Consider the following 16,407-nt stretch of genomic DNA (forward strand, 5'->3'; position numbering starts at 1 on the left):
TGTAGTCATTTAACAAAATCTAGCATCAATACATGTTTTCATGATGTGAGAGAGAGAAAAATTAAAGCAGGTTACTTTTTGGTTTTGATTTAATCATTCCCCACATTCTTTTTGCAGCCCAAGCATTGCGGCATTGTGTTGGTGTATCAGTGTGTGAAAATAACCAGAAGCCAATCTGAAAGACTCGTCTATTTTAATTGTCTAAGCCAAGAGTAATGTATAAAGTAAATAGCAGTTATAAACCATGAAAACTGACGTAGATATCTGAAAGTATTTGTTATTAAAAGAATTATTATGGCACAATGTAAGGTGATCGCCAAATCTGGACTATGATTTTTAAACACTGTCACCACTTAATGCTAATAGAGTAAATAATAACACTTACATAATACTTTCCATCTGTGGATCTGAATGCTTTGTAAAGGTGGATAAGTATCATTATCCCAATTTTACTGATGGGAAAACTGAGGCATAGAGTGGGAGATTAGCATTAGGATACACAGCAAATCGTATCTGAGCTGGTGATCAGTTGTCCTGACAGCTAATCCAGTGCTCTATGGGCAGGTGTTTGTACAAACAAACCAGATTTGGAACATGATATCCTTTAAAACTTGATATTGTTTTTTCTTTAAATATCTATGCAGTCCATTTCTAAATGTTAGAGTACAACCCACGTTCATGGAAATAGCCTTTATATTGTGGTTGCACTTCATGACTAAACAGTTGAATTATTGGGATGTCAGATATAATTGATGCAAATAAACTGATGTCCAATCAACTTGAGCGTGGCTATAAAAAAACACATTTCAGTGAGGAGTAGCTGTGTATTATAGCTTTAGATAATATTGAAATCCCAATAATATGCATTTTTATTGCAGAGTATTTGATCCATCAACGGGCAGTTTAAGGTAGTTACATTTGCCTTGGGTCAAGCTTGCCCCAATTTCTGAGCAGTAATCCAGTCTCTCTAATAGTAGGTCAGCCACATTTTGATGTGGCAGCACTTTATTCTTTTGTCATTTCACACAGTACTCTGTTTAATGAATTTATAATCAGTGGTTTAGTAGATAAGAGAGTTCTCTTGTTCATAATAATTAAATTGGAAGGCCTGCAGTTTATTTTAGAAAAGAAGCAAAGCTCTCTCATTTTTAGTTCACAGGTAATCTTCCTCCACAGCCATTTGGATTAGAATGATTCATGATTGTTCAGGTCCTTTGGAAAGGATCCAAATCTCAAAAGAAGAAACTCTCTCGTGACTGAGTGAGCACCAGACAGCACTCCTTTTTGTGTTTCTCATTCACTGTAATTACAACCAACCTAGCACAAGACATGGTATAAAATCAGTGGTGAAAATTCAGCTCCATTACACCAGTGTGTAAATCCACAGTGGGTTCAGTGGAGTTACTCTGGTTTTACATGTGCAGAACCAAAAGCACAAATTGGCCCGAGTATTTAAGACACTTTTGAAGAGGTTTGGATTTCAAGGTATTTGTCTGAAAGCTGTTACTATAATTAGCATGCTGAAAACATGCATATTAAAGACTAATTAAGAGAGTGTCATTGGTGTTTCCACTACAGAGAAGTTTATATATAAGCTATTGTGTATAATAGAACTGTTTCCTTTTCAGTGGTTGGCTTCTAAGTATCCGAAGAAGTGAGGTTTTTACTCACGAAAGCTTATGCCCAAATAAATCTGTTAGTCTTTAAGGTGCCACCAGACTCTTTGTTGTTTTTGTAGATACAGACTAACACGGCTACCCCCTGATACTTGGCTTCTAAGTAATCGCTATTTTCAGGTATTGCTGAAAAATATAACAAGACTGCCCTAATCAACCATGTATGTTTTAGAGGTATTGTTGGCACTGTTAATTAGCTCAAGTTTTAAGAAGTTGAAAGCTGATGTGCTTTTGTACAGTGTGTTGCTAAGATGATTTTCACTCGTGTGTGTGTGTGAGAGAGAGAATTAATCAACCGTCCAAGTACTTGGTAATTCCATTTGTCACTGCGTTCTCTTTGCTTGTAAATGATATCTTTGAAGCTTATTAAAGGAATGAGTCATGTTGTAGCTTCCTAGGAGTTTTCCCCCCTCTGTAATCATACATTTTTCATGCTGCTCAAATCATAATCTGCATAATGAATGAGGGGAAAATATTGCTCTACAAAGCTGTCTCTGTACAGCTGAGCCTTTGAGATATATATTACGTTATTTGGGTGTCTGGTTGCTTTTATATAGGCATGTTTAAAATCTCTTCAAACTTCCAGTGCAAGGTTAAATTAATGTACTTTCCTGTTCAGTACTCCCTCTACGTCTCTTGTGTCTTGCACAGTGCATCTGTTACCTCACTGGTACTGAGCTACAGGACGCTGCTTTAATATCTTTCACTTGGGTAGATTAACAGAGGCAGTCCACCATAGGTTAAAAATGTGAAAAACAATTGCTTCCAAAACTTGTATGGTTTCTAATTAATGCAATTCCATTTCTTCTTAAGGATGTTTCCACTATCCTAAGAGTCTCTCCTGCTTGTATGTTTCACTTGCCCCCATTTCAAGCCTTTGCAATGTAAGGATTTGGCCCTGTTTTTAGTGCTCAGCACCTTCAACTACAGTACCTAGATTTTAAACTCTTTGGGTACATCTATACTACCCGCCGGATCAGCGGCTAGTGATCGATCTATTGGGGATCGATTTATCGCAGCTAGTGTAGACGCGATAAATTGATCCCGGATCGCTCTGCCGTCGACTCCTGTACTCCACCGTGGCGAGAGGCGGAAGTGGAGTCGACGGGGGAGCGGTGGCCGTCGACCCCACGCCGTGAGGGCGCAAGGTAAGTCGACTTAAGATACGTCGACTTCAGCTACGCTATTCTCGTAGCTGAAGTTTCGTATCTTAGGTCGATTTCCCCCAGGCCTTTGAGGCAGTGACTGTCTTTTTGTTCTGTCTTTGTTTGGTCAGCTCCTGGTCTATGAGTGTGCTTTAGAGGTGCTACAGCAATGCACACAAAACCGCTGGAGGTTTGAAAGAACAGGTTAGACAAACACCTGCCAGGAATGGTCTACTTATTACGTTGCTCTGCCTTGAGTGCAGGAGACTAGACTAGATGCCCTTTTTAGGTCCCTTCTGATCCTACACGTCTATGATTCTATAATAAACATTCATAACACCTGCAGGATTGGGTCTCGAGAATGAAATGCTGGAAAGGATCAGGGCTCCATAAACATTTGGTGGAGATGCAAATGCTGATTAAAAGAAACCCAAGTTTCTTCCCATTGGAAAACATAAGTTTCAAAACATAATCTTCCATAGAATTGCATGTGCTCTGTTTTTAAAGGCACATATCTGATAGCATTTTGGGACCAAATAAAACATCCACAATCATGTAGCAAAGATAATAAAATGGCCAGTGGGAATGTGGGGACAAAGTGGCCAACTTTTATCAGAGCTTTCAGCATTTGCTAAATGTTAATTTGCTAAAAGATAGTGACGTCAGAATAATCTCAGCAGTGTATCCTGCTACAGTAAGTTCTTACGAAAGATTGGTATGTGTATGTGTTTGTGCACATGTGTGTATAATGTATGGTACAGATTCAGCACTGAGAAATAAAACATAGTATCAGTCTTTATGTCAAGGGGAGTCAGCCCATCTCAGTCCACTTGCAAGTAATTAACTGCCTAGGTGGCTGATTAACAGCTAGTTGGCTAATAAGCACCTGGACTGGACCTAAAGACTACCACAGCTCAATTAGGGGAGAAAGCTCCTAGAGAGAGGCAAGAGGGTACCTCTTGCCCTCACGCTCTCATTGGCCATTTTATCGTCTTTGCTACTTGATTGGGGATGTTTTATTTGGTCACAAAATCCCACGTAGTCACAGGAGGCCCAATCTGCAGGAAGCTGCATGTTGCTAGGAAAAGAGCTGTAGTCAACAGGAAGGAAGGCCTTGCAGAGGTCCTGGCTTCAGGAAAGGAATCCAGTTGAGAATGCCTCATGGATAAAGGACCTGGCCTTGAGGACAGTTAAACTCAAGTGGGACTCAAGTGCTAAGACGTGTGGTTGAAGGTCTCTTTCTTGTGTGTTCTGTTGAACTTTTCATTAATAAATGAGACCTTAAAAGTGTGGTGGTGTTTGATGCATAAAAGCCTGATAGAGCTTATTAATGACCCAAATGGGGAAATTAAGGCAGGGCATATCCACAGAGATGCACTTGGCCATAAGGGGTGTGCATGGATGGTACAGAGCCATAACATGATGTAATTAGCTGAATTCACAGCAGATGCTTGAGTGAATACACCTCAGGGATGGCCTTGTGGATTTTTAAGTATCCAAAAGCTGTGTAAGTAAATCAGATGGCATGTGGGTCAACAGAGCAATTTAATGCGTCTCCTATGCCATGTCCTTCATTTTGTGTTCTAGCAAGGGGAGTTTGTAAGAGTTTCCGTGCTGGTCCTTATTGGTATTAACGGCCATAAGAAATGCATGGTGTTCAAACACTTATTTCCTTTCTAATATTTAAGTAGAGCAGGGCAATGTGATATCTTCCCCTCCCCTCCTCCCCAATTCATTTTGTACATTTAGAGCCCAGTCCTGTGAGGTGCCAGGTGTCTGCTGAACAATGCTGAGCATTCTTGATTCTTCTGCCTTCACTGGGAATTAAAGGGAGGGATTCTCCCATTGGCGTAGGTATTGGACCTCCCCAAGACACGGTAGCTGGGTCAATGGGAAAATTCTCCTGTTAACCTAGTTCTGTCGACACTGGGGCTTCGGTCAGTTTAACTGCATCGCTGAGGGGTTTGGATTTTTCACCCCCTTGAGCGATGTAGTTATACTGACTTAGTTTCCTAGTGTAGACCAGGCCTTAGAAGGGAGGAAAGTGCCATGTTCAGGACCCTGCATTTATGAAAAATGGATGTGGCTTCCCCCAAACATTCAAATGGCACACACAAATTAACAGCCTGCAAAATTTCAGTGTAGATAATGCTGCAGGTTTTGAGTTGTAGAACTACAAAATAGCCTCTGAAACTAGGAACTTGTTTCTTTTGCATGTCTGAAAAAGCCAAGCAGATCTTCTTTACCTTGTTTAAAAATCTACCTGTCACCTGGCAGAGGCCTTATGTTCCTGCTTTCATCTTGGAGCCAATATTTGTCCGAGTTACACAGTCATGAAAATAGAGCTAGGTACAGTAACGGAAAAACGGGCATACCTTTCTTTAAGCCATGAGAGTTGTTACAACAGGAGTCTTTGTCACTTTTGTTATTATGAGTTCATATTACTGAGCAATTCAGATTTTTTTTCCTCTCAGGGATGTTGAGAAATAGAGGTCAGAGGAGGTGGGAGTGAGAGGGAGAAACAGAGGGAAGGTCTTTCTCAAGTGCACTTTGCAAATTCCTCTGCTTTATAACTGCTCCTTGTCCCCCTTACAACAGAGCAGTTTTGCTCTCAAAGCTTTCCAAAGAGTCACACTTCATGCACTTGCACATAGGATTAGGAAACATTTGCACGCCTGCAATATGATGTTTTTTATTTTCCCTTGAAGAGAGCATGGGAGTGTGCATGCTTGAGGCTTGGGTGGGCCATCCATTTTCTTACCTTCGTCAACCCCTCCAGAAGAATATCTAATGGGTTTGTTGCTGGTCCTCATGTTGGCATTCTGTGTATTTTACAGTAATTTCCTACTGTCTGTTTTATGCAGGCAAATCCTTTTAGAATAGCAGTGGCAAGAAATTAAAATGGCCAGTAGTGAGTTATTTGAGATCTTGGGCTGCAATCAGATGTGGAAGTAAAACAAAGTGCTTTACTAACAGTGGACTAGTTGACCTGTTGCAGCAGAAATGCAGTCTGTGCTGGCATATAGCTAAGTCTGACATTTGCAGCAGCCCCACAAGATGGCTTCTAGTTCACATGATGTAGAGATTTTTTATGTTTAAGGCAGGCTGTGGTTTCCCAAACTTGCATATTCTGAACCACATTTTAATAATAATGAGTGTCTTCTGCACATCCCATTCATAACTGTGTGGCCTATCTCCCCTTTTCTTATTTATGATCTTCTTCCACTTCTGGCAACTACAGTTGTGGATCCTGAAAAGTAATAGTAGCAAGTTAGTGGGTGTATTTTCAATGGTCTCTTAAATAAATTTAGAAGCTGCGAACGAGAGCCAGTACTATATGACTAGTTAGTTCTCTAGGGCAATGGCTCTCAGCCTTTCCAGACTACTGTACCCCTTTCAGGTGTCTGGTTTGTCTTGAGTACTCCCAAATTTCACCTCACTTAAAAACTACCTGCTGACAAAATTAGAAGTGTCACAGCACCCTATTACTGAAAAAGTACTTACTCTCTCATTTTTGCCATATAATTATAAAATAAATCCTTTGGAATATAAACATTTTACTTAGATTTCATTGTATAGTATAGAGTAGTATAAACAAGTCATTGTCTGTATGAAATTTTACAGTGGACTGACTTCGCTGGTGCTTTTTATATAGCCTGCTGTAAAAGTAGGCAAATACCTAGATGAGTTGATGTACCCCCTGGAATACCTAACAAAATTTAATACGTGTACCCCTGGTTGAGATCCACTGCTCTAGGGAGCAGAATTTAAGAACCATTGTGGTAGAGAATTAATTTGTGAGGGGATGGAAGGAATTAGTCTTCTGTAAATTTTTACATTTTGTTAGGCTGCTGTACATACAGTAATACTTTGTACTGCGATAGTACCTTCCTTCCGAAGATCTCAAAGCTGTCTGTGAACATTAAAGGTGTGGTTTTCAAAAGTGCCTAAATGGCATAGGAGCACAAGCCATATCGACTTTTGCTATGTTGCTGCTGCTGTTTTTTTCACACCCTAACGCATTAAAGTGTGTGAGTTGGAAGGGGTGGATTAGCCCATTTTACAGAAGGGGAAATTGAGGCGTGGATTGCCGAAAGTGGTGAGGAGAGAGCCTTCAGCAGAGGTGAGATTATTTCCTTATTCTCTTCCTATGTTCTTGCTGCAAGACCATCCTTCCCCATCCAACACACACTTTGGCTGAAAATATGGGTGTAAATTGTCAAAAACAAGCTCGCAGAGTATATTGAAGTGTGAATTGTACATATGCGTGTGTAAATGCTGCCTTAAATTTGTAGCCATCTTTAAAAGGCATTTAGTAATTACTTCAATGTGTTTCGACAGGGAGTGACGTACTGCGGTGAAAGCTCGGCCAGCAACTTAACCATGGCCAATGTCCCCTGGCATGAAGAGGTGGTGCATTTCGTCCGGGAGTTGGCTGACCTGATTCCAGACTATGACATCGCATGTGAACATGAACACTCAAACTGCCTCCTGATAGCTCACAAAAAGGTATTGCGTCTTTTTCCTGGTGTGTGAAAACAGACACGGCATAGAAAGATTTGACTCCTCACTTCCTAAAAGCTGTGAGTTTAGAGTGACCAGATGTCCCGATATTCTGGACTTTGTCTTATATAGGTGCCTATGACCCCCCACTCCCGTCCCGATTTTTCTAAGTCTAAGCTCTAGTTCAGCAGGTTTTTCTCTCTAGGTTTGAAAGATTAGCTTTTTTTAAAATCCCTTAACGCATTTATCCCATGGAGCTCTGGGGATTAGTTTATAGGACTGTTATGGGTTCAGTGACTGTCCTGTTACAATCTGCAGTACTGTCCTTGATGACACAAGCAAGATCTTGAAAATATCAAACAGTCTTTTGGCTCTCAAAGAAAATGAACGTATCTATCTTGCTGTCTTTGCTTTGTGTTTTTTGGCAGCAGGAACAAACTAAATGGGGATGGGTTGATTGTTGCTACCTCCCGCCCCTATTTCTTCCTTAATAATGTTGTTCAGCAATGAGTGTCCATGCAGATTAGACATTGAAGGGACACCAGAGTTTAGAGGTGTTTGGGTTATTTTATTTATTTATTTTTTTTGAATCATTAGAATTCCTGTCAAAGCTGTAAACATCTTTATTCCTGTTACTCTGAGTTGGAGGAGCATTGGGGACTGCGTTCCTTCTCTGAGATAAACAATTTCTGCACAAGACAAATTGATATGTGGGTGTTAAGCATGGAAAAATTTCCTCTCAGAGCAACTTGATGTGTCTGGTTTGCAGTATCAGAGAGCTCTGCAACTGTATTTCTAGAAAACAGATCTTAAAGGACAAACAATAAAGCAGCTCTGTCATAATTTCATACATTCTCTATCCATATAAATGATAGATAAACAACTCTGAAACTACTACAGCTGTCATAACAGCGACACCAGCCCAGTGGTTCTGTCAGGCACTAAAATATTTTGTAGGCAAAGCATGTTTCAGTGGTGCATATATGTATGTGTATATATAATATATTTTTCTTATAAATGCCATCAAAGTAATTTGAAATGCATGTGAGATGCCAAAAGGATGGTTAATTTTTATGGGTGTGGGGTACGGAAAATATTGTACTATTTGGCGTTCTAATGTACAGAAAAACATTTAAAAATGAAAAACAAAGGACTGTCTAGGCAGCTGATGAAATTACTACTTATTATCTTGGTATTAGATTATGCTGTGTGTCTGTCTGTCTGTGGTATTCACCTGTTACCTCTGATCATTTACTTCAATTGTGAACTCCTTTTGGGGCCATTCTCTCTCCTGCGTGTACTGTGCCTACCACAGTGGGCTCTGGGCACTACAACACACACACAATAACAAATTAGTCTATTTGATTAAAATCCCGACTTGCAGAAAATCAGAAGTTATTTTAATTGGTGTTTGCAACAAATTATAGTGGCTGAAAATTTCCAGTAGGAAATTTCAGAAGGTGCCAAATTCACATTTTTTTTTAAAAAAAAGGGGTGTGTGTGCAGTAGGGTTAAAATAATCTGACATGCTACTTTCTTGGCCCATGTCCTCATAATATTTCCTTATTTTTCAATTCAAATCTTGTGTGGTGGAACTGGTAGCTGTGCCAGAGTGCATTCACAATGGAAAAGTCTCTTTCATAGCAAGGGCTATGGCCTAAGGAAAGGAAACAAATTTTTGCCTAGGTCATCGAAACATAATCTAAGGAACATCATTATTAACAGTAACAAGAATAGATGGATACTAACCTGTGAGGAATTCTACAACTACTTTGCTTTCCAAATTCATGAGGAGAGGGTGTCTCTCGTCTTGGAATTCTCTTGGAAGCAATCATTACCCAGGGTCTAAAATAACTAATAAAAAGGAAATTTATTTCGACTCCTTTTAAATTCTGGACTTCAAGCTCCAGTAGAGAATAAAACTTATCAGTATTTTACTTGTGGAAAACCAGAGCTATGGGAGCCATTAGGCTGCATAAAAGGAACCTTTAAAATAAAATAAAAATGAGTGGAGAAAAAAGGATAGTAAAAATAATTAAGAAATTTCATTTGCTTCATTCTGTTTTGCAAGATCTAGCTGTTTTATTAAGTTCAAATTAAAAAAACAACAACCCTTCATTGAAATGCCTGCATGTTCAAGAGAATTTAAAAATGGGAGAGAGAGAATGCGCAGTTTAATATCTGTTTTGTCTTAAATTAGGGGCATTGACTACAATTGCTTTAAATATGAATAATCACTTAAGCACTTTTGAAAAGTCCCATTGTCAAAAGGACTTAGGCATTTGGGTGGTTGACTCATTGATAGTGGATGTGATTTAGGGACCTAAGTCCTTTTTGAAAATGGGACTTAGTCACATTTGAAAATTTTACCCCTTCGGGCCCAATGCAATTCCCATGGAAGCCAGCTGAAAGGCTCCCATTTATTTCAGTAGAAATTGGATCTGGCTTTCAGTGTTGCATTAGCCACTATGATTAAAAAAACTTGGTTAATAGATCAGTATTAACCTATAGATCAAGAAACTGATACTGGTACTATTTTGAGGTTGGCTTGATACTAACTGCTGTAGAGTAGCCATTGCTATTGAGTGCCATTGTGTTCAATGAAGGTAGATAGCCCTATAGTAGCCAAGGGGTTTACTACTACTTTGCTATTTATTCCTTGCTTGTATTGCCCAGTGTGTGCCACTTTCAGAAGATGTTAGTCCCCCTTGTCTTTTCTGTGTTCTCCCAGTTGTGTCTTTTGCAGCACCCTCTTTTCTGAAACTTATGACTTCCATCTCCCCTTACTAGGTGCTCAGAATATTCCAGCTCCCTCCCATTTGATTATATTTTCCCAGCATAGCTGTTATAGTCTCCAGTAATTGCATTTGCTTTGTGGCAAATCCTATGAACACTCAAGTACAAAAATCTAATTTATTACAGTGCTTTTGAATTAATTGGTGGAGATATCAAGACAGCGGCAACTTTATAATTTAACAATTAATTCTAATAACCTTTCCAGAGAGAGAACTTAGGCAGCTGGTTTTCCTTGTGTTGTAACAATAAATGGTATCCTTGAGACAATCAGAGTGAGTGACTAATAAGGGAGAAAATCTGCTGCAGATGCCTCGCAGCAAGTATCTTTTTGAATGAAAGTTACAATCGCAGTAATTTCTGGAATAAAAACGTCCGCTTCTCTTTTGTTGCTGTTGTTGGATTTGTGTTACCCTGGTGTGTGCCATGTATTCCATTGTCTTGAAACCTTGCTTGCCAATTACATTCTGTTATATTGATTTTAAATAGCCTACCTTGCTTTTGTGATGGGTTTGTTTTCCATCAGTGCTGTCTCTGTGGCTTTACATTCCTGGGTTTCTCATTAGTGCTATTTGTATTATGTGCTGCCTTTCTTGCTTTCTACTTCTGTTGCTGTTTATTTTTGAGCAGCTCAAAGCAGATTCATAACACTGAAGGATTATTTTTAAGAATTTAAGTATTTTGTGAGCTTCTTCCTTTTTGGTGTAATGATGAGTATCCCCACCTGTCATATGGGGTACCTGGGTTTTTTCCCCATGCCAGGAGACTGCATTTTGAGGTGGCCAGTTGGGCAAGGCATTGGGCTACTACTATATTATGTTGTGCATGCGTGGGTTTGAATCCCACCTTCATCAGTCTTTAGGAGGTTTCAGTAGTGTAGTTGCCTGTAATGTGGAAGGTCCCCAGTTCGAAACAGGATAGAAACGATCAAAAGTTTGGGGTAAATAGGTAAAATCCAAAGTCCTGTGTTATACAGAAGGTCAGACAAGATAATTGAATGGTCCCTTCTAATCTTAAAATCTGTGAATTGACAGACCTTGTATAGGTGGATCTGAATCCAAACGGTGGAGCCAGAGATCCCAAAACTTTGGGGATGTTTGGCTCTGTATGGGACGGTTATAGCTCAAACCCTCTCCTAGTACCTCTTGTATTCTACACTGTCTGCAGGTTTCAACACTGGATTTTGTGGGCTGCAGTGCTTTAGAATCAGTGTTTCCCAGTGGGGTGGGTCCTGACCCTTCAGAGGGTGGCGGGTTGGGTCTACGTGGGTCTGTGTAAGCTTCAAAGCTTGTCTCATTCATCAACAGAAGCTGATCCAATAAAAGATATTACCTCACTCACCTTGTTTCTCAGAAAGATCCAGAGCATTTTATTTCCTTCCTGTCCCTAACAATCCCACACTTTGCAGGTCAATTTTTGGGTATAAGCATTCTCTGTCCTCCTAGAACCTGGGATCGAAAATCTGAACTGCATTCTCTTGTTTATGCTAGTTTGATGTCCGTGTCATTGTACCGACGATGGTAGAGTTGCATAGTGAGAGGAGAATTGAGCCTACGCTGCCATAAATTTGAACCAGATCTAAAACATCCCTGTGTTTACAGCAAGCAGGGAAACCCATGTAGCTCCCTAACCTGTCAGTGAAATAGTCTAACTTCTCGACAGCAATATTATTGCAGGCATGGGATTGTAACTTGATGTTTCTGTGATTTTCTTTAGTGTCACTCTCAAAATATGAGGTTGCTTCTGCTGTGCTTGATCTGTTAGTTATTAAAAAGGGCACTGTGGGTATTCTGAAGTAATCCATTTTTCATCCATTAGAATTAAAACTGTCTGGGTGTAATCTATGGCTTAATTGGTAGATGGGCTGCTCCATAATGATGATGATAAGAATTATATATATATAAAAAATCTACAGTAATGCATCTTTTATATAGAATAATCTGCATAAGATTAGATTTAATGAATAGCAGCTAATAAGTTACAGAAGAGAGATCCCATGTGTGTATGGCATTATGCCACTATACCGAGGATGATACAGACATCATGTTGCAAGGCTTTAACTCTTTTAGAAAGTGTGATGACAAATTGAATGTATAAAACTTGATCAGTGCTAAATTTGAATGATGATCTAACTGTCTAAACTGGTGATATCACTGATCATGTGAGTAGGGTACTTATGGACAGAGAGAGATTGTTGGGGGTGGGGTGGGGAATGGAAATCTTCAATGTGATTGTTCATGGATGCGGGTTTTTAAGATTTCTGGAAAGATATAGTTCTGCACCAATATCATTGTCCCCCAGCAGTCAGTGCTGATATTCTGATTTTTGTTTTTACCCCTAGGGTACAGTATGTGGTAAAATTCTCATAATTACATGGCCCATACTCTGTTAGAGTTTTATAACATTCCATGCCACATGTTTGACTTGCTTCACCTCTTAATCCTAGTTGCTTCTCATGGAGCCTAAAGTTATAACTAGCAATTAAAAAGTAACACTGAGTTCTGAATTAGAAGCGGTGATATGAGCCTGATAGAATTCAGCTGTCTGCCATATTTCTTTTGGTTTCACATCAGCTCCAGTCCAGTCATCCTGCCATACAAGAAAGCATATATTAAGAACCTTAAATAGGTAAAGAAACTGTTCACAATAGCTTAATGAATTATTCAAGTTGACTCAGACAGATTTCTATTGGCAGGTGGTGAAAATAGCCTTGTTATGAAAATTTGCATAATGTAATGCTGTGCACTGCCATTATGTTAATCTGTTTAATGCTACTTTGTGAATGTATAAAAGCTGTTTTATTAAGATATCTCACTGTCATCAGTTTAAATTAAGGAACTGAGGCTGGAAAGTTGCATGAGAAAATGCATTAATTTTTTCCCCAACTAACCTAATTTAAGAATTTTCCTCAATGCTCACGTTAATGAGAACAAAGGGTGGTTTATGCTGAAATGGTGCAAAGAAAATGGCATAAAATTGAAGCACTGAGGGGCCCTAGATAAGTAAATAAAGTGGTCATAAACTTTTAAATAGGAAACTTCCTATAATATTACATTGCATTTAGATAGCTCCTTCTGTCTGAGTTAAGCAACACAGGGAGGGAAATTGGAGGTGCCAGTAATATCCCCATTTTAGAGATGGGGAAAATAGAGGTATGGAAAGGTAAAATAACTTGAAGCTCAGTGGCAGAGCCAGAACCAGATCTATTTGTTGGTCTAGGTTTTTGCACTGCACCGCATGACCGTGGAATTTGAGTGCCTTCTGACTCCTACTTCCAGGCATTAATCAGTAGCCAATTCATGCCTCTCTGTTCCATACATTGTATCCTATTGCACTTTATACATCAATATATTATGTGCACAAATATGGTACACGTAGAATCTTTGTAAGCCTGGTGCCATGGCTTCAGAGAATAATATACTGCAGTAGACCCACATTCAATAGCCATTTTAATGCTATCTGGTCTTGCAGAGCTAATACACTTGGTCTCCATGAACATGTATGGGGGGGAAGAGAAAGAAAATGGGCAACAGCCCTTACCTTCTGTGCCAGCAAATGGTCAATTAATGGAGTGGCACTTACATTAGCCTAAAAGGAAACATCTGTTTTATGCTGGTGTTTTGGGAGAAGAGTGTTGCTCTTAGTTGGCAAAATATGGGTTTATTTTGACCCAGGTCTGCTGGTTCTTTCTGAGAAGTTACAGAGCACCATGTTGCTTCTACAGATCTATTCTCTAAATATATTGAGACAGTTTTGCAAATGTAAAGCGTTTTGGTGTGTGTTCATGTGGTAACAATCATGTTCGAAGACCACTAGCAATCAACGAGAGTATCGGATATGATGTGCTAGCGTTCCTACAAGCTTTACAGTATGGCCCATTTTTAAGTTGGAAGAGTTTCTGCAACCAAAAAAAGCATCCTAAGCTATGAGTGCACATCTGTACTCCGTCTTCGTAAGAACATTTTGTGTTTAATGGAAAAAGAATTGTTTAAGCTCAGTAAGAAATCACCTGAGGGAAGCTGCTGAAAATAGGGACTCAAGAGGGTTGTTCTGATGCAACCCTAACCAGTGCTTTGAAGCTAAGTCTTACATTTCAATAAAACTTGTAAAAAGAAGAACAGGAGTACTTGTGGCACCTTAGAGACTAACACATTTATTAGAGCATAAGCTTTCGTGGACTACAGCCCACTTCTTCGGATGCATATAGAATGGAACATATAATGAGGAGATATATATACACACATACAGAGAGCATAAACAGGTGGGAGTTGTCTTACCAACTCTGAGAGGCCAATTAATTAAGAGAAAAAAAACTTTTGAAGTGATAATCATAGAATCATAGAATAGAATCATAGAATATCAGAGTTGGAAGGGACCTCAAGAGGTCATCTAGTCCAACCCCCTGCTCAAAGCAGGACCAATTCCCAGCTAAATCATCCCAGCCAGGGCTTTGTCAAGCCGGGCCTTAAAAACCTCCAAGGAAGGAGACTCCACCACCTCCCTAGGTAACGCATTCCAGTGTTTCACCACCCTCCTAGTGAAATAGTTTTTCCTGATATCCAACCTGGACCTCCCCCACTGCAGCTTGAGACCATTGCTCCTTGTTCTGTCATCTGCCACCACTGAGAACAGCCGAGCTCCATCCTCTTTGGAACCCCCCTTCAGGTAGTTGAAGGCTGCTATCAAATCCCCCCTCATTCTTCTCTTCTGGAGACTAAACAATCCCAGTTCTCTCAGCCTCTCCTCATAAGTCATGTGCTCCAGACCCCTAATCATTTTTGTTGCCCTCCGCTGGACTCTTTCCAATTTTTCCACATCCTTCTTGTAGTGTGGGGACCAAAACTGGACACAGTATTCCAGATGAGGCCTCACCAATGTCGAATAAAGGGGAACGATCACGTTCCTCGATCTGCTGGCAATGCCCCTACTTATACAGCCCAAAATGCCGTTAGCCTTCTTGGCAACAAGAGCACACTGTTGACTCATATCCAGCTTCTCGTCCACTGTGACCCCTAGGTCCTTTTCAGCAGAACTGCTACCTAGCCATTCGGTCCCTAGTCTGTAGCAGTGCATGGGATTCTTCCGTCCTAAGTGCAGGACTCTGCACTTGTCCTTGTTGAACCTCATCAGGTTTTTTTCTGCCCAATCCTCTAATTTGTCTAGGTCCCTCTGTATCCGATCCCTACCCTCTAGTGTATCTACCACGCCTCCTAGTTTAGTGTCATCTGCAAACTTGCTGAGAGTGCAGTCCACACCATCCTCCAGATCATTAATAAAGATATTAAACAAAACCGGCCCCAGGACCGACCCTTGGGGCACTCCACTTGAAACCGGCTGCCAACTAGACATGGAGCCATTGATCACTACCCGTTGAGCCCGACGATCTAGCCAGCTTTCTATCCACCTTACAGTCCATTCATCCAGCCCATACTTCTTTAACTTGGTGGCAAGAATACTGTGGGAGACAGTATCAAAAGCTTTGCTAAAGTCAAGAAATAACACATCCACTGCTTTCCCCTCATCCACAGAGCCAGTTATCTCATCATAGAAGGCAATTAGGTTAGTCAGGCACGACTTCCCCTTCGTGAATCCATGCTGACTGTTCCTGATCACTTTCCTCTCCTCTAAATGTTTCATAATTGATTCCTTGAGGACCTGCTCCATGATTTTTCCAGGGACTGAGGTGAGGCTGACTGGCCTGTAGTTCCCCGGATCCTCCTTCCCTTTTTTAAAGATGGGCACTACATTAGCCTTTTTCCAGTCATCTGGGACCTCCCCCGATCGCCATGAGTTTTCAAAAATAATGGCTAATGGCTCTGCAATCTCACCCGCCAACTCCTTTAGCACCCTCGGATGCAGCGCATCCGGCCCCATGGACTTGTGCACGTCCAGTTTTTCTAAATAGTCCCGAACCACTTCTTTCTCCACAGAGGGTTGGCCACCTTCTCCCCATGCTGTACTGCCCAGTGCAGCAATCTGGGAGCTGACCTTGTGCGTGAAGACAGAGGCAAAAAAATCATTGAGTACATTAGCTTTTTCCACATCCTCGGTCACTAGGTTGCCTCCCTCATTCAGTAAGGGGCCCACACTTTCCTTGATTTTCTTCTTGTTGCTAACATACCTGAAGAAACCCTTCTTGTTACTCTTAACATCTCTTGCTAACTGCAACTCCAAGTGTGATTTGGCCTTCCTGATTTCACTCCTGCACACCTGAGCAATATTTTTATACTCATAATCAAGCTAGCCCAGTACAGACAGTTTGATAAGAAGTGTGAGAATACTTATATGTT

General features: G+C 40.4%; 1 protein-coding gene across 2 annotated transcripts in view; it reads left to right on the plus strand.

The window, feature by feature from the left end:
• The window catches only part of LOC128825689 (S-adenosyl-L-methionine-dependent tRNA 4-demethylwyosine synthase TYW1-like), a 132,767-nt gene that overhangs the window by 106,720 nt on the left and 9,640 nt on the right, over positions 1 to 16,407 (plus strand). For both annotated transcript variants that reach the window (XM_054008410.1, XM_054008411.1), the window contains exon 16: positions 7,163 to 7,330. In XM_054008410.1, the coding sequence (XP_053864385.1) occupies positions 7,163 to 7,330 (168 nt within the window). The remainder of the gene's footprint in view (positions 1 to 7,162; positions 7,331 to 16,407) is intronic.

This window comes from Malaclemys terrapin, chromosome 18, assembly GCF_027887155.1.
Source record: "Malaclemys terrapin pileata isolate rMalTer1 chromosome 18, rMalTer1.hap1, whole genome shotgun sequence".
Taxonomy (NCBI): domain Eukaryota; kingdom Metazoa; phylum Chordata; order Testudines; family Emydidae; genus Malaclemys; species Malaclemys terrapin.